At 43.1% G+C, this 18,905-nt stretch overlaps 1 protein-coding gene across 1 annotated transcript; it reads left to right on the forward strand.

Annotated features, from left to right (window-relative positions):
* The first annotated feature begins 3,364 nt into the window (after positions 1 to 3,364).
* TCEAL1 (transcription elongation factor A like 1) lies at positions 3,365 to 5,362 on the forward strand. The gene is made up of 3 exons (XM_045994571.1): positions 3,365 to 3,480; positions 3,919 to 4,005; positions 4,353 to 5,362. Exon 3 carries the CDS (start codon positions 4,365 to 4,367, stop codon positions 4,842 to 4,844), a length of 480 nt encoding a protein of 159 aa, XP_045850527.1. The 5' UTR covers positions 3,365 to 3,480; positions 3,919 to 4,005; positions 4,353 to 4,364; the 3' UTR covers positions 4,845 to 5,362.
* The last annotated feature ends 13,543 nt before the right edge of the window (positions 5,363 to 18,905 follow it).

Here is an 18,905-nt window from a genome sequence, read left to right on the forward strand (position 1 = left end):
TATGTTTTCTTGCAGCATTATTCACAATAGCCGAACTATGGAAGCAGCCCAAGTGTCCATCAATAGAAGAATGGATAAAGAAGATGTCGTATATATACACAATGGAATATTACTCGGCCACGAAAAAGAATGAAATCTTGCCATATGCAATAACATGGATGGAGCTAGAGAGTATTATGCTAAGTGAAATAAGCCAGTCAAAGAAAGACAAATACTATATGATTTCATTCACATGCAGAATTTATGAAACAAATAAACAAAAGTAAAAAAAAAAAGAGATATACCAAAAAACACACTCTTAACTATAGAGAACAAACGAATGGTTACGAGAGGGGAGGGTTTGGGGGGATGGGTGAAATAGATGAAGGAGATTAAGAGTACATTTATCTTGATGAGCACCAAGTAATACATAGAATTGTTGAATCACTCTGTTGTACACCTGAAAGTAATTTAACACTGTATGTTAACTAAACTGGAAATAAATTTTAAAAATTAAAACAATTTATGTAAGTGTATTAACAGGGATGTGTGAAAACAGATTTGGGGTGTCAGGTGATTACAATTAAAGTGGATGTAACTGTGTGATATGGCGCCCACAAAATCTACTATGCATCTACAGATGTATTGTGGCTATTCTAGAATGAAGGTGTGATAAGATCACTCCATTCTACACTAGGCAAAACACGCAGTATTTTCAGAGGCATTTACAAATTCAGGAGCATGTAGGATGGTGAGAGACTTTGAAAAAGTATATCATATCAGAAAGAACTGAAATAACTGGGGAGGTTAAGGCTAAATAAAAAATAAGTCTTGGTGAGATTATAATTGTTTTTAAACTGAGGGTTTTGGAGGGGCAGGGGGTGGGGGTTTGGGTGAGCCTCGTGGTGGATATTAAGGAGGGCACATATTGCATGGAGCACTGGATATGAAGCATAAACAATGAATCTTGGAACACTGAAAAAATAAAGTTTTTTATAAAAAAGAATATGATTGCTTTTTTTTAAAAGATTTTATTTATTTATTTGACAGAGAGAGAGATCACAAGTAGGCAGAGAGGCAGGCAGAGAGAGAGGAGGAAGCAGGCTCCCTGACAAGCAGAGAGCCCGATGCGGGGCTTGATCCCAGGACCCTGAGATCATGACCTGAGCCGAAGGCAGCGGCTTAATCCACTGAGCCACCCAGGCGCCCCATGATTGCTTTTAAACGAGATAGCATATTGCAAATGCTTAGCACAAGTGCTCTTGTGCATCTGGCACAAGTGCTCAATTAATGTTAATTTAAACAAAAATAATTTTAAAATTTTTAAAATAAAAATAAACAATAATTCATAGCAGTATTAGCATGAGGTCATACTATTATTATTATTATTTTTATTTTTATTACTATTTCTATTAGTACAATTAATGCTTACAGAGTGCTCTCTATGGGCTACATAACTTTCCAAGTCCTTTACATATACAGACTTATTTCCTCATTTTCCCAAACCCATGAGATAGGTACTATTATGTCTCTAATTTTGCAGATGAGAAAGTTGAGTCACAGAAAGTTCAAGTAGATTGCCCAGTGTGCATCACAGATGGGAAGGGAAAAGAACATTAACTCTGGCAGTGTCAGGCTCTCAAGGGTAAAAGGCACTCTTGTTACTTCATTCTTGATTTTTATCACTCCAGAGGGCCTAACCAACACCATTGCATGTAAACTACTAGGAGGCAGGTATCAGCTCAATAAAAGAAAAAACTACTCTGAATGATTAAAACTGTATGAAATTTCACATCACAGGATGTAAGGGGAAAAAAGGGTAGAAGTGAAGAAATGAATAAAATGGGGGTCCTCTTGGAAAGAAACCATACAAACAATGAAGCCAACCTTTCACGAAAAGAGTAAAGAAGGCATTGTGAAACTTGGATTTTAAAAGATACATATCCCTGAAAAATTTAAAAGTAAAACAGGCATGGAAAAGATACAAAAGTGAATATTTATCTTCCTATCTCAACACATAGTAAATTAGATGTTGGGGAAAAGTGTTAAAAAGCTCCAAAAATAGGAAAATTTCCATATGAACTTGTTTGGAAACTTACTAGACAGCCTGGGTTTGCAAAAAAAAAAAAATGATCCCAGGAACTTCACAGATTTGATAGACGCCAATTCTGAAAGTATAAAATACAGAGAGGAGAGGTATAGTTTGCTCTCTGGAAGAAAGGGCATCTGCATGAGAAAGTAGCATCCAGGCTGATCTGAGTAGATAAAATGCAGGCATGAGGTTGAAGATCATAAAACACCATTAGATCCAAATATACATAATTGTAACGACAACTGAGTATGTTAATAAGATTTTAATCCTACTACTCAGTGTGTGGTCAACAGAATTACTGGATAGTTAGATATGAATATCTTCTATGCTGAATCTTTTGGGTACTGCAGTCCCAGGACCCAGATATTTGCTGATTTAATGAATTAATATATAGTTTCTTGACCAGCAACACCAAGAGGTGGCTGGTTAAAGATTTAGAATCCCAGAAAATTCTCTTTACACATACATGCACACACACACACACACATAATAGTATATATAGGGTTGCCTTGCTAGCTCAGTCAGTGGAGCATGTGACTCTTGATCTTGGGGTCAAGTTCAAGCCCCATGTGTGGTGTGTTTCCTTAAAAATTTTTAAAAATCGTATACCTATATATACATATATAATAATGCCACACTGTCCACCACAAATGCTCCCATTACAGATAATAAATACATTTTTAGACTATTTGCACTTAGACAAATCTGTATTTTGATTTGTGAAAATCAAAGTATTCATGTTTTTAATTTACATACTTTACAAACAACTCTTTCTAGAGTTCTAGAACTGAATGATTACTAATTTAGACTGGAGCCTCTATTTGTAATACAGGTTTGGGGGCTCCAAAAAATCCTTCAGTCATGGAAAATTGAAATCTTATCTTCCATAAAAGTGACAAGAGATGTAAACCATGTTGATAGAGCCTAAACGGCCATGATGGAGTTAGGGATGTGGACTAAAGCTGGGAAAGCTGACATATGGCATTGATTCATTAAGGAAAAACAGTCAAAATTTCAGTGGAGGATCTGGACTGTAGCGGAAATAATGGGCCTTGTCGGCTGAAAACGGGAGAATAGGGAGAGAGGTGATACCAGGGTAAGCAGCAGAGAAGAATGGGCAGTAACTCAAAAACTGGATGCTGACCGTCTCTGGTAACCAGGACAAGGCAAATATAAACAAAGAGGGTGAGTGACGATGGCTGATGTGTTGCGCGTTAGGAAATACTGTCCGGCTGCAGCACGGCCGCCCTCGGTCAAAGTGGTAACTGGGGATCCGAGCTCAGCGGTGACGTGCGGCCCTCACGTGACCAGGAGCCTATGTCTGCCCAAGTCCCGTTCTCCTGGTCCTTTTTGCCTGTCCACACACCGTCTGCCTCCTGCCCTTCGGTCGAGGGGAAGAGCAGAAGGAAGTAAGTCCCCCTGGTCTTCTTAAATCGGTATGAGTGTCGGTGCTGCCCAATAACCTCTGGGATCGGGATGGCAGAGAGTACCAGGCCTTTCCCTAGACCCAGCCCCGCTCCCCTGCGCCCACATTTTGGTGCAGAAAATGGTGGTCTTGGGGTGAGGTGGGGAAATGAGTGGGGGGGGGGCCCTAGGGAACACAGACACTTAGAGTTTCTAAGTAATCCTTCTCTTCCACTTGCCGCCCGAAAAGAAACGACGAGCACTGCAGGGAGCAGGGTGGTAGGGCAAAGAGGACGAAGCTTGAGGTGGGGCGTGGGGGAGGGGAGGCAGAGGGGGCTGGCGTGGGGGCGGCGGCTGGTGCCCAGGAAAGGGACGCGTGTGTCAGTCAGTCTTTCCCTTCTCCCCACTCCCCGCCCCCTACCCTGTCTTGCGTCTGTCTGCAGGTCTGCAATTCTGCAGGTCACAGCGGAGCGCCTCGAGGAGAGGACGCCTAGAGCAAACCACCAGGAGAGGTCCGGGTCGGCGCCAAGGTGGGCAGTGGCGCGGGATGGGGTGCGTGGGAGGACGCCGATGGGAACAGAGTCGGTAGCACCACCGTCCCGCCCCGCCCCTGCCACTGCAGGAGAGGCCTGTGGCAAGGCCTGCTGGGAAAATGGTGGGCTTTTAGGAAGGAGGGGCGAGGGACGCTGTGAGGGGTGGGACACCGCGGGTGTCCCTAGCGCCGGAGAGCCCCTCGAGCGTAGGTTGAGGAACCTGCGCCCCGACACGGGAGAAGGCAGGTTTGGGAACGCGGGGCTGGAGTTTTGATTCAGCTACCAAGTGTGTTGACTCGACTCTGCCTTGCTTGTCTCCTATGAATAACTAACTGTATTTAAAGACCATCCTGAACATGGAAAAATCCTGCAAAGAAAATGAAGAACAGCCACAGAGCGCACCCAAGACGGATGAGGAGCAGCCTCCAGTGGACCACTCTCCCGAAAAGCAGTCTCCAGAGGAACCATCTTCCGAGGAGCAGTCCTCGGAGGAGGAGTTCTTTCCCGAGGAGCTCCTTCCCGAGCTCCTTCCCGAGATGCTCGTGTCCGAGGAGCGCCCTCCTCAGGAGCGCCTTTCTAGAAGGGACCTTTTTGAGGAGCGCCCTCCCATGGAGCAGCCTCCTTGTGGAGTGGGAAAACATAAGCTAGAAGAAGGAAGCTTTAAAGAGAGGCTGGCTCGCTCTCGCCCGCAATTTAGAGGGGACATACACGGCAGAAATTTAAGCAATGAGGAGATGATAAAGGTAGCAGAGGAGATGGAAGAAATGAAAAGAGTGCGCAACAAATTGATGGTTATGCATTGGAAGGCGAGACGGAACCGCCCTTATCCTATTTAATGTGTTCGGCCTTTAATTGTTTTGCCTGATATAAGTATTGCCACCTGAACGTTGCATTTTCTCATATACCTTTCCCCATCTCAATTATAACTTTTCGCGTGGCTTTATTCTAGGTGTTTCGCTTGTAACTGGCATAAAATTGGGTTTTCCCCACCCGCAAGCTGCAAGTTTCCCTTTTTCAATCATGAGTCTCATCCATTTGCATGAAAAGATGTACATTATATATTGTGAAGTGAAATTTTTGAAAAGTATATGTTGTATCCCATTTTGTAAAAAGAATGTATATTTATATATTAATATGCAAAGAAAAACAAAGTATATCTTAAATGGCTTAACAGTGGCTATCTGTGCGGTAATAGGGGTCTTGGTTTGTTTTTCATTTTTGCTTCATCGGAACTTCTTTCAAGACAAACATATTTTACTTTTGTTGAAAAAAATATAATGGGAAAAACTTAAAATTGTCATTCAGCTTATAAAGGCAATGTGGCACTTAATAAATTCTTGTCAGAACTTTAAAAGAAAAGTAAATCCCATGTTTGTTCTTAAGTAGCCTCCATGTCCAGCATGGAGCCCATTGAGGGCTTGCACAACACTGAGATCAAGAGCCAGAGGCTTAACAGACTGAGACACCCAGTTGCCCCAATCTCACGTTTCTTTTAAATCTCAGGCAGAAGAACAAACCAGGTACCTCTATTTAACAGTCATTCTTTTCCCATTTAAAGAGGAATAATGCTTGACTTATAAGGCAGCTGTGGAGCCAAATGAAATGAAGATCCTAGAGCTGCCTGGTTTCCCCCCACCTGTGCATGCAGGACCGCCAATCCCTATAGATACCCTTCAAATACAGGGGATAGAACCCAAATGGAGGTTTCACTTACACTCACAAATAATTCCTGTGAGATTCCAGGTGAGTGCCACATTCTCTTTCTGCTCTGCTATTCTCTTCCCTTGGATACTGTCATATCTGCTTCACAGAGTTGCCTCTTCTCCTGGGTCCTGCTCCTTCCATGCCCTGTCCCCTCCACCTGCAGCTAAGGTGCCTGGGTTGCTGCTGCTTGCTCTGGAGTCCTTTCTAGGCCAAATATGAACCTACAGATAAATGGAAAATGTTCCTCCTTCAGCTTTTATATTATACTTATCCAGATGCATATCATCCCAGTCCTGCTTAAATCTCAGAGTCTTAAAGAATTCTTAAGAAAATAGTCTCCCCCGCCCACCGAAACTCTCATCTTTTCCTCACTGGATTCAACCATGAATTCACTGAGATACGGGCTAGGAGACAAACTTGTGCAAGCCATAATGCTGTGTATTCTGAATTGAAACCTTCCTCCCAAAATATTCTCCAAGAATGACTATGGTTTTAGGTGCCTAACATTTGCCCTAGGATGAATTCTCTCCCAAGGGTTTTCCGGCAGACTTGTCTTAACCAATTCAGTTGATTTGCTCAGCTTGTATAAGTTAAAGAGGAAAGTAAGAGTTAGGTTAAAGGGGCCCCTGGGTGGCTCAGTGGGTTAAGCCGCTGCCTTCGGTTCAGGTCATGATCCCAGAGTCCTGGGATCGAGTCCCACATCGGGCTCTCTGCTCAGCGGGGAGCCTGCTTCTACCCTGCTCCCTCTCTCTCTCTGCCTGCCTCTCTGCCTGCTTGTGATCTCTGTCTGTCAAATAAATAAATAAAATCTTAAAAAAAATAAGACTTAGGTTGAAGCTAGGGCATTTCCTTTCTACCCCACCGCACATCACCAAGAAAGAAGCATTCAAAAGTACTTTGTAAGTCATTAAAGTACATGTATATGTATATACATACACATTTGTATGCATGTATCAGATATTATGATTTCTCAAACTACCCTTATAACACCTAAGATTTTGTTTTATTGATGCTATTAATTCTAGAAACATGGATAGTGGTTAATAATTTTTTTTAATTGTGACCCAGTCATGAACCCTGAGTTTCTGTTTAATTGTGCAGCTTCATTGTGTTTACTTCTCTAGAAAGTATGATTTGCAATTCTAGAAGGATCACTTAGGGGAAGAATTGTTACCCCAAATTCAACATTGAAATTATTTACATATCTTAAATATCAGCATTTCCCTTATTAAAAAAATGCAGGGAACGGGCTTTATCCCAGACCCACTAAATTTCATTTTTTGTCAATTAGCACACAATTTAGAAATCCACTTCCATATGCAATATACTCCTGGTTTTAGTAAAAATAAATTATGACACAAATAGAAGAAAATGCAGATGGTTTTATCAGAATTTAAAAGGGTGCAAGGCTTGGGGCACCTGGCTGGCTCCTGATCTTGGGGGTTGTGAGTTCAAGCTCTACACTGGGTGTAGGGTTTACTTAAAAAAGAGCGAAAGTTTTGTCCAAGCATATTTTTAAGAAACTAAAAACAACCTCATCAGTTTTACTACATAAAATTTAGATTGCTTGCCGCAAAGCAAGACCATACAGAGAATAAAAACCTGAGGACAATAAAATAGCAAGATATATTTATCACAACTGGCATTAAGTAATCTCTTGCATTCCTTCCTTATAAGTAGTAAAATGGATCTGAAATAAATTTAAAGTTCTTTGGTGTTCAGTTCACAAAATGGTGAGCCAGTCCTGTGCCCTTGACCTTTTTGCTTTTTATTTTCCACTGTATGATGCCATTTGGGGGGATCTTCATGTCTCCAGACCATTCTTCAAGGTCATGGCAGCCTGATGGATGCTGGTTGGGCTGGATTCCAGTTGGAGTGAGATAAGTTTCCAGAGGCTCACTGTACCAGTTTGACAAGACAGGATGAATCCACCCCCCACCCCCACCCCATGGTGCTCAGAGGGGCGGTGCTCAGGTAGGATGTGGAAAGGCTCACCCAAGTCACACTTCTCTCCAGGGTGGGTCTGATGTTGGTTTCTCTGCTCCGGCCTGCAGCAGGCACCAGACCCTTGGAGGCTGGTGGCCAAATTGTCCTGGACACACTTGCCTGGAGGGCAACAACGATCCCCATTGCAGGTCAGAGCACTTTGCCTTTTCCTCCTTTCCCCTTTCTCTTTTGGGGAACTTTTTGTTGGGGAGGAGATAAAGTTCCAAGGATTCCTAACTGGAAACATTGGTTGGGATGGTCTTTGAGTGGGCATATGTCTGACCTGGGTCTGACCAGGCAACGTGGCTCTCCTTTTGAGTTTACTGAACTAGCTTTTCCACAAATGGGGTTAGACCTCAGACAAGACCTCACCCATCCATCTTCGACCCACCTTGCACAGACTTCCCAGAGGGCCTCAGATGTGCCCCAGCCTGTGTTGGTGACTCTGTGCTGAACATTGCTCTGTGCCTGCAGTGCCTCTGAGGTCTGTATCGGCCCAGGCCCAGGGTCAGAGGAGACACCAGGTAGAGGGAGCTTGCAAAAGCATGTGGTCCAACAACAACTTAGGAGAAAAGGGGTTTCACCTCCTGTGTGAGCATCCCTATGCACTGCAGGCCCTGCCCATGACTTGAGCGCCAGGGGCATTGGTAGTAGAGGGTCAGCAGAATCTAGGGCCTGGCTCTCTGGGCCTCTTAACCACCTCCCTGCCCAGACAGAAGGCTGGTATCTCAATCACATATCCAAGAAGCAGCTTGCGTGGTCAACCCCAGAGCAAAAAGCATTTAGGGTACCAGACCCTAGAGAAAGCCCTCTTTTAATAAGAATGATCTGGCTTTTATGAAGCAGTGCTTGAGAGTGGGAGCCCTCAGTATGAGATAGCATATCTGAGAGATCAGGTTCAGGTTCCCTGTAAAATATCCAGAGATTCCTTCCTCTCCTATTCAGAAATACTAACCCAAACTCAATTATTTTTATGAATAAGGAATAAAATTATAGAGATAGAGAAGAGACAGATCCTATGTTCTAATTCAGATTTGTCTGAATCAAATTCTGTGTTCTCCCCACTCTACACACTCCAATTTACTTATTTAATTAATTAATTAAAAGTAAGGTCTGTGCCCAACTTGGGGCTCAAACTCACAATCCTGAGGTCAAGAGTCACATGTGCCACCAGCTGAGCGAGCCAGGTGTCCCAGACTGCCTCTAATTTAGATTGTAGTTTTTCGGGCCTTAAGGTATAATTGAGTTAGACTTACCAAGTACTGTGTATTGTTGGTTTGTGCATTTGGGTGAGTTTTTGCATTACTATTTTTCTCCAGATGGAACTGTCTAGTAGGCAGTTAGATGTAAGTGTCTAGAGTTCGGAAAAGAGATTGGCATGGAAATATGGATTGTGGCTGGTGGTACCTGACATGTAGTAAGGGCCCTTTGAATATTTATTGAATTAAAAGAATGAAGAATCCAGTGGTATATCCTTCTACGTTTTTCTATAAATATGTATTTTTTAAAATATTTTATTTTTATTTTTTTATTTGACAGACAGCGATCACAAGCAGGCAGAGAGGCAGGCAGAGAGAGAGGGAGGAAGAAGGCTCCCTGCAGAGCAGAGAGCCCGATGCGGGGCTGGATCCCAGGACCTTGAGATCATGACCTGAGCCGAAGGCAGAGGCTTAACCCACTGAGCCACCCAGGCGCCCCTATAAATATGTATTTTTAAAACGAAAGTGGGACTATACTGAATGTACTGATTCATACCTTATGTGTAAAAAAATGAACTTATTCTTTAAACCTCTTGTGCACTCTCTAAAACCAGACAATACTGGTTTTAAATAGTATTTAAAAACTAGAAGTAAGCACGCCATCTGGTGTCTGGAGGCAGAACTACGAGTTGAATGAACAGTTAACAAAGGAAAAGAGGGAAGGAGAGAAACTACTGGGGGGTGGGAGAAGACTTGATATTGGGGAGGGGAATACCTCAACCCTGACTCACACTGGACTGACCCAGTATCAGCCTCTTCTTGGGGGTGAAGTAGCACAAGAAGCAACGTATACTTAGATGGTTTTTCCCTGTCTCAAGTCAAGATAAGTATGTGTGCATGTGTGTGTAAGTTTAAACTGAAAGGTCTTATACTATTTTGAATTTTTTCTGATTGTGGAAGTTATATGTTTCTTCCAGAAAAATCTGGAAAATATACTTTATGTAGGAAAGTATAAAACAAAATATAAATTATGTATAGTTCCTCTACCTAGAGAAATTGTTAATATTGACAGGTATGTGCTTACATTGTGTGTATATTCCTTTTATGTTAATAAAATATATTATTCAGATACTTTTATGTGTTATTTATATATTTGTAGTTATATCTTATAGCATATATTTTATTAATTCCTTTATTTTTCTTTGCATATGTGCCACGACATTCATCTATATGGGTATTCCATCAACCACACCCCTTGATGGTGATGTCTATAGTGAAGATAAAAAAAATCTCAAAGAATATTAAATGGCACAGAAATTGGGATGAAATATTTTATTTTATTTTATTTTTTAACATTTTATTCATTTGAGAGAGACACAGAGACAGAGACTGAGAGAGAGAGAGAACAAGCAGGGGGAGTGGCAGAGGGAGAGGGAGAGGCAGACTCCCCACTGAGCTGGGAGCCTGACATGGGGCTTGATCCCAAGATGCTGGGATCATGACCTGAGCCGAAGTTAGATGCTTAACATCTGAGCCACCCAGGTGCCCCAGGGATGAAATATTTAAAACATATCACAGATTTAGAGATATCTTAGAAAAATATAAATCTCTACTCACACAATAGAAAATGAGCAAAGTACATGGAGAAGTAATTCACATGAAAAGACACAAATCACATGCACACATGCTTGCACACACATGCACACACATACATATGTATTCATAGAATCTAAATGACATTATATAAATGGCATTTATACCTTACATTTCATTTGACAATTTTTTTGTTTTGTTTTACTCAACTGTGTGTCTTGGAAATATATCCATTTATCCATGTTGGTACCTGTTGTGATTTATAACAAGAAATATATTTGGTTTTTGTCCCCAGTTCCTAGCATAAAGCTCCTCAATCCCTTAGAATTTCCTGAGTGGTAGGAATGTCTTTTGTCATTCATGAAGAGCCCTTTCGAGTTTATACTAGGAAGATGATTTAGGGTCGGGCCTTGGATAGCCTCAAGATGGCACTGGTTACCAGAAAGACCAAGTTGAACTTCCAGACCCCCTCACCATCTTCTAGGAAGGGGAAGATGGGGAAGGCTGCAGACTAAGCTATATGAAAGCTTTTGGATGGCAAGATTCTTTTTAAAGATTTTACTTATTTGTCAGAGAGAATGAGAACATGTGCGTGAGCCCAAGCAGGGGGAGTGGCAGACAGAGGGAGAAGCAGACTCCCTGCTAAGCAGGGAGCCAGATGAGGGATTCGATCCCAGGACCTTGGGATCATGACCTGAGCCAACACTTAACTGACTGAGCCGTTTAGGCACCTGAGCAACAAGATTTAATGAGCTTCCGGGTTGGTGAATACATCCACATCATGGGAGGGTGGCCCACCTCAGTTCTATGAGGACAGAAGGTCCTGCATTTGGGACCCTTTTGGACCTCACCCCTTGTACCTCTTCATCCAGTTATTCATATGTATCCTTTATAACATCCATTGTAATAAACTAGAAAGCATAATTAAATGTGAACCAAGCTAGCAAGTTAATTGAATCCCCGGATGGCATCGTGGGAACCTCTGATCTGGTAGGTAAGAAGCACAAGTGACAGCCTGGACTTAAGGTTGGCATCTGAAGGGGGTGGGGTGCAGTCTTGTGGGACTGAGCCCTTAACTTGTGGGATCAGACACTCCCTCGCTGTTAGATTGAGTTAATTGCTTGCTGTGCTCAAAAAATCCCACATTAGACCCATAGATTTAGGTCATATGTAACAGCTGCATACATTGCATAGTGTGAATGAACATACTGTAGTTTATTCCTTAACAATAGACACTGAGATGGTTTCCAATGCCTTACTATAACAAACATGGTGCAATGGCATCTTTTTTGCATGCCTTACTGAGCATATGTGTAAGTATTTCTCAGGAATTAGTGACTAGAAGGGGAACTGTGGGGTTATTTGGTACATTTAGGGTACACTGCCAAACTGTCCTCTGTAATGGACATTTATCATCTGAATTCTTGTCGGACTTTGACTGGTCTGGTGCAGTCAGACCCTTGAGGCCAAGCCTCTGTGCCGTTGCCTCAAGCTTTTTTCCTGCCACTTCTGTTTAGGCTGGCCTCCCCTCCTCTATTAAGCAAAATCCTATTCAGTCATTAAAACTCAACTAAAATATCATTTCCTCCCAGAGGACTTCCCTGACAAGTTGAATTAAGTGTCTTTTCCTGGTGCTCCTAAGTCACCAGGTGACTCGGACTTTATTATTATCATGTGTTAAAACTACGTTTAGGGGGTGTAGGGGTGGAGCCTGTTTTTCCCTCTGCCTGCCACTCTCCCTGCTTGTTCTGTAAAGTAAATAAATCTTTAAAAAAAAGCTATGTCTAGGGGCGCTTGGGTGGCTCAGTGGGTTAAGGCCTCTGCCTTCAGCTCAGGTAATGATTCCAGTATCCTGGGATCAAGCCCTGCATCTGGGATCTCTGCTCAGCAGGGAGCCTGCCTCCCCCTCTCTCTCTGCCTGCCTCTAGGCCTACCTCTGTTTACCTGTGATCTCTGTCTGTCAAATAAATAAATAAAATCTGAAAAAAAACTATGTCTAGACATCGATCTCTCCCATAAGTCAATGAACTCTTCAGGGATATTTGTGTCTCATTAATCAGCATATACAGGACAGAAGACAGAAAAACACTCTTTAAATATAAGATTTTTGAACCAATTATCCAAGATTGTGAAATATATATATATATATATATATAGTTATTTTTATTTTTTTATAAACATGTATTAGAAGCCCCAGGGGTACAGTTACCCTCCCCAATGTCCATAACCCCACCACCCTCTCCCTATCCCCGTCCCCCGGGCAACCCTCAGTTTGTTTTGTGAGATTAAGAGTCTCTCATGGTTTGTCTCCCTCCCTTCCTACCCCCAAACCCCTACACGTTGCATCTCCACTTTCTCATATCAGGGAGATCATATGATAGTTGTCTTTCTCTGATTGACTTATTTCACTAAGCATAATACCCTCTAGTTCCATCCATGTCCTCGCAAATGTCAAGATTTCATTTCTTTTGATGACTGCATAGTCCAAGATTGTGAATTTGTCTGCTCTGTTCCAACCTCTGTCATCCAGCCTCAGACTGGAGTTGTCCTGGACCCTTCTGAGGGTGTCTGAGGCCAAGAGTTAGGCTATGAGTGTGTATGTTGGAGTCCAGCAGGGAAGGCCAGCATAGCACAAGTTCTGTGCTCTGACCTTGTCTAGATTCTGGGAAAAGCAGCAGCAGCAGCCAGAGTCTAGAGAGGTCCCCCTCAGACCAAACGGTGTTCCTCAGAGAAGCCCTCCTCACCATGGCAGGCAGCCTGGAGCTGGAAGGGACCTTGTTCATTGTTCTACCACAACCCCTTGCCCTGCCTTTTAGGGAGAAGAAGGAGGACAGGAACAGAGGCCTGAAGAGGGATAGAAGCCTCCTGGGCCTCCAGAGCCCTGCAGCAAGTAAGTGACAGCCTGAGTCCTGCCCAGCCCAGAGCCTGGTACTGTCTCTTTCTGGCCCAGGTTCGACCTGCCCTCCCAGTCCCTGAATGTTCCCCAGCAGCCTGAGTTGCTACCCCACCTTTCCTCAGAGCCCCTTCCTTGTTTCTCTGGGCATAAGGAAGGAAGGGGGAGGGAGAGAGAAAGTGTGAGAGAGAGAGTGTGTTTGTGACTCTGTGTGTGTGTGTGTGTGTGTGTAGCCCTAGTCAGGATGAGGCCAGAAGCAGAAAAGAGAAGGCTCTTGTCACCGCATTTCCCACTTGGTTATTTCCCCTGGGGCGAAAGTGGGGGAGAGCCTGAGAGCTACAGGCTGGACAGGGCCTGCTGCAATCCACAGCAGCTAGTCTTGAGACCAAAATGCTGCCATGGGTGTCATTAGGAAAGAATGCAGAGGCTGCAGCAGCAGGGGGAACCTCTGAGCTGGAGAGGGCATTCCTCCTGGACTCCAGGCAGACAGGCCCTGCAAAGTGAAACCAGACCTCCATGGAATCTGTGCTCTAGAGAGGCTCAGATGGGGCGGGCTCTGTTTCTGCCATGAGGTGCAGCCTCACCAGAGATCAGGAATCCCTAAACCAGGAGCTCACCCTTGGCTTCCTCAGATTCCACAGAGAAAGACCAGGGCCCTGGAGACTGTTGCCATGGCAGCAGCTGCCAGGGGCTGAGTGCCCTCCCCCTTGCCTGCAGCACTGCCCTGCCTGCCTTTGGATCCCTTCAGCTCCTGCTGCCTGAAAGGGCCTGTACAGTCCACCCTGGATGCATGTAAACAGGCCTGGAGCCCACTTTTCTGTCAGTAGCTTTCACCAGGGAAAGACCCCTGTAACATAGTCTGAAAAAGTCTGGCAGGTGAGATGTGTGCCCTCCTGCATAATATAGGCTAGTCAAGGAATCTAGTAGGAATTGTTGGCATTCCACAGACATGGTTCCAGAGCCACTCTTTTCAGGCTTGCTAGATGAATTTAGGGGTATATTTAATCTTTCTCTGTCTCTATTTTCTTATCTGAAAATGAAGTCAAAAGCAGATTAATAAAATTGTATCCATACAGCATTTACAGATTTATATTTCTTTTTTAAAAGATTTTATTTTTTATTTTTATTTGTTTATTTGAGAGAGAATGAGAGAAAGAAAGACAACAGGAGCAGGGGCAGAGGGAGAGGGAAAAGCAGACTCCCCACTGAGCAGGGAGCCTGATGCAGGACTCGATCCCAGGATCCTGGGATCATGACCTCAGCCAAGGCAGATGCCTAACTGACTGAGCCACCCAGGCACCCCATATTTCTAAATTTTTAGTCTAGGACGCCTGGATGGCTCAGTGGGTAAAGCATCTGCCTTCTGCTGAGGTCATGATCCCAGGGTCCTGGCATCGATTCCTGCATCAGGCTCCCTGTTCAGTGGGGAGTCTACTTCTCCCTCTGCCCCTTTCCTCTGCTCATGCTCTCTCTCTCAAATAAATAAATAAAATATTTTTAAAAAAAATTTAAATCTAGTCTAAATTCAGAGATGTGCAAGAATGACGATTTGGATTTGGTTCAAAGTGGTATGAGGTTGGTTACTACTAAAGTAGCAAATATACAATGCAAAGGATATAAAAGTGGTGATAGTGCATGAGACTGAATGCAGCAACCCATTCTGTGCTTTATATGTCCCTATGGTAAGGCCAAAGCTCCGTGGTCTTGACAGCCCCTGTAACATGAAATTCTCACCAAGACAGATGAGCACAGAACTGAAGGTGCACTGCTTTTTAAACTCCTAATCCTGTCAGCTCTGGGAAAGAATTTTGGACTAACCTACAAGGTAACACATCTGCTACTCAGTGAGCCACTTCACCAAGCCCTAATGTCCAGGCTGTAAGCTTTTTTTTTTTTTAAGAGTTATTTATTTATTGAGAGAGAGATGGGGGCAGAGGGAGAACACGGTGGAGGGGCAGAGGGAAGGGAAAGGACTCTTAAGCATACCTGACACAGGACTTCATCTCAGGACCCTGAGTCCAAACGAAGAGTCGGATGTTTAACTGCACCACCCAGGTGCCCCAGGCCATCAGCTTTGAGCTTCTCTCTAAGATTGCACTGGGAATGCCTCTCTTCTGTGTTTGCTCTTCAGAGAGGGAGATTTCAATGCAGGCCACTTAGGGGCTTTGTTTGTGTGTGAGCAAGGCTGGTGAAGATCTACTTCACTGAGGCGAGAATATTTCCAACTATACACAGTTCAGCAGAAAAAAAGTTCTAGAATGTTTGTTCAAAAAGTGCACGGAAACAAATTGAGAAACTTATAGCAAAAGGGGAGACATGAGAAAGGATGGAAAAAAGTATCAAAAGTGTCCAAAGTGAAAGAGATCATGTATGTACCATGATAAGTGATTAAATCAGACATAAACTACAAACCAAGCACTGGGTCTATAGTTTTCTGAAAGAATCCCTTTTTCTCTAGGTTGAACTAAACCCGTTGGTTTTCTCTACAAGCAATGGTGGTGGGAAGCCTTTGCTGTCATAGAGCTGGCTTCTCATGGCTCTCAGACCTGTGTTCTACTTGTATGTTCCTGAAATATCCCAAAGAACAATTCGTTTATGAGATGTACTTTTCTTTGTATTGCCTATTCCTTTTCCTTTATACTTTCAGGTCTGAGGGAATTTCTTATTTTAGGATAATGGTATAGCAAGAGCACAGAGTGGGTAATTATAAAGCATGTTTGGGTCACACTGGTTTGGCCGGAGCAGAGGAAAAATGGGTGGCAAAGCTGAGAATGTGTGACTCAGGTTGGATCCTGAAGAGCCCTGAATGTCAAGATACAGAATCCAAGATTATTCAGTGAGTTGTGGGGTTACCATCCAGAGAACTTGAGAATGGCAACATGAAGATTGAGTTGGTCATTTACTGCCTCTTTGAGTTTTTCTCTCATAACTCCAATCCACACTGGATATTGTTCTCTCCAAATTCTTATTTGGAGACTTGCTAATAATCCCTACCTCATGGACTGCTGAGAGGGAACGTGTGGAACAGCCCACTAGCCTATTCAAAGCAACAATCCTCATGTGGGGCACATAGCAGGCAAAGTAATGAGGTTCCCAAAGGTCTCTAGAGAACAAGTACCATTTCTTTGTGGTTGGCCTTTGTGTCTCCCCCAACCTATCTAGCCTCAATCTAACATACTCTGTTGGATATACCAGAAATTGTGACTGCCTTTCACTGCATGCCCAAGATGTAAGGCTCTATCATCCCAGGCTAGCTAAATGCAAAATCGGCATTAGTTAATTTAGTTTATAACTTCTCTCAGAACCATAAGCAGTAACTAATTTACGATTGTGTATGGTTGTGAGGTTTAGGGGTCCCTTTGGCAGAATACAATTATATGGATGAAGTGAAAACTCAGAATGGATAGAGGTAATACAGAGGTGAATTCACCTTGAAACTAATGAAGCCTATGTTTCATGGCCCCTGGATTCATATGGGCAACATATAAGGCCTCTGGGAAGGGTTATAGTCAACAAAATTCTAAGGTGGTTCTTTCAGTGACCTTCACACTTAAATAATTCCCTCCTATTGATTTTAGATGGAACCTGTGAATATGAGATATCACACCTGTGATTATGTTACATTACATGGCAAAAGAGATTTTTCAGATGTTATCAGAATCTCAAATCATTGAGTTAATCAAAGGGCAGTCACTAAGTGGGCCTAATCTAATCAGATGAACCCTTAAAGAGATGGCCCATCCTCATGTCAGAGAGATTTGAACCATGAAAGGGATTCAACATGAGGGGGCTTTTCCACTTTTGGCTTTGAAAATAGAGGGGCCATGTGGCAAGGAATATGACATCTAAGCTGAGAATGGCTCCAGCTACTGGCTAAGAGCAAAGTTTCTACAACCATAAGAAACTGAATTCTGCCATAGTCATGTAAGCTTGCAAAACGGCTCTAAGCTCCATATGAGAGTGCAGCCTGGTTGACACCTTGATTTCAGCCTTAACAGATCCTGAGCAGAAAACCCAATCCTAATACATCTGGCCTTTTGACTTACCAAACTGTGAGCCAAGTTAAATACGTGTTTATTTATTTCTTATTTGAGAGAGAAAATGAGAGAGAGAGAGCATGAGAAGGGGGAGGGTCAGAGAGAGAAGCAGATTCCCTGCTAAGCAGGGAGCCTGATTTGGGACTTGATCCTGTGACTCCAGGACTTCCTGAGCAGAAGGCAGTCGCTTAACCAGCAGAGTCACCCAGGCACCCAGGTGTTACTTCACACAGCTAAGTTTGGTATTTTGTTACATGGCAATAGAAAACTAATAATGTTTCATATATTTTTATAAAGTTACTTCAAGCAAGAATCTGCAATTTAAGACTACTGTCTTCTTCCACTCCTACTTCTTGTCACATTTTTGGTGGTGAGATGAATGTGGGCATGTCTTGTGCCACGCTGAAAGGAAATGATTTGGAATTACATTTCATTTAGGTTTAATTGGATAATTTACCCATGTGCTTCTCAATCCTTTCCAGGTATAATTAATTAATTACTAGTAAGGCTTCACAAGGTGGTGAGTAAAAACTCTAGGATTCAAACTAGGGTTGTGTGAGTCTAAGGCTAATGAACTGTGTTCTTAATGCATTTTGTATGCTTAGTGAACCATGAGCAAATATTTTTTGTTTTTAAGATTTTATTTATTTATTTGACAGAGATCACAAGTAGGCAGAGAGACAGGCAGAGGCACAGAGAGAGGAGATAGCAGGCTCCCCGCTGAGCAGAGAGCCTGATGCAGGGCTCCATCCCAGGATCCTGGGATCATGACCAGAGCCGAAGGCAGAGGCTTTAACCCACTGAGCCACCCAGGCGCCCCACCATGAGCAAATCTTATAGTTCACATTAAAGGCATGATTGTTTAACACCAGCCATTTTCCAGAATTTGACACTATTTATTTCATTAGCTGACCCCAAGATATTTTTTTGTCATGACTTCCATTGCTGTCCTACAATACAATTTATCAAAAATGGATTCCTGTCTTTCCTACACCATCCATGTTTGTGGCTTTGCCCAATCATATCTACACAGGTTCATATTAATTTCTTGGTGATTTGGCATGAATTACTGACATTGACTAAGATACCATTGTAGGGGCCAAGGGCAGCCTGCCCCCAAAATATGCATATAATTGATTGATTGATTTATCTATTTCTTTTTTTTAAAAAAAAGGAAACTCTACTCCCAACATGGGGCTCAAACTCAAGACTCCAAGATCAAGGGGTGCCTAGGTGGCTCAGTCAGTTGAGTGTCTGCCTTCGGCTCAGGTCATAATCCCGGGGTCCTGGGATTGAGCCCTGCATGGAGCCCCACATGGACTTCTCCCTCTCCCTCTTCCTCTGCCCCTTCCCTGGCTCCTGCTCTCTCTCTCCCCCTCTCTCAAATAAATAAATAAAATCTTTTTAAAAAATCTTAAAAAAAGAAGACTTCAAGATTAAAAGTCACATGTTCTGCTGACTGAGCCAGCCAGGCACCCCTGGCAT

Source organism: Meles meles, chromosome X, assembly GCF_922984935.1.
Source record: "Meles meles chromosome X, mMelMel3.1 paternal haplotype, whole genome shotgun sequence".
In the NCBI taxonomy this organism is placed as follows: domain Eukaryota; kingdom Metazoa; phylum Chordata; class Mammalia; order Carnivora; family Mustelidae; genus Meles; species Meles meles.

Excerpts from the sequence above, each read along its gene's own strand:
- TCEAL1 (XM_045994571.1), top strand. The coding sequence starts at position 4,365 with ATGGAAAAATCCTGCAAAGAAAATGAAGAACAGCCACAGAGCGCACCC.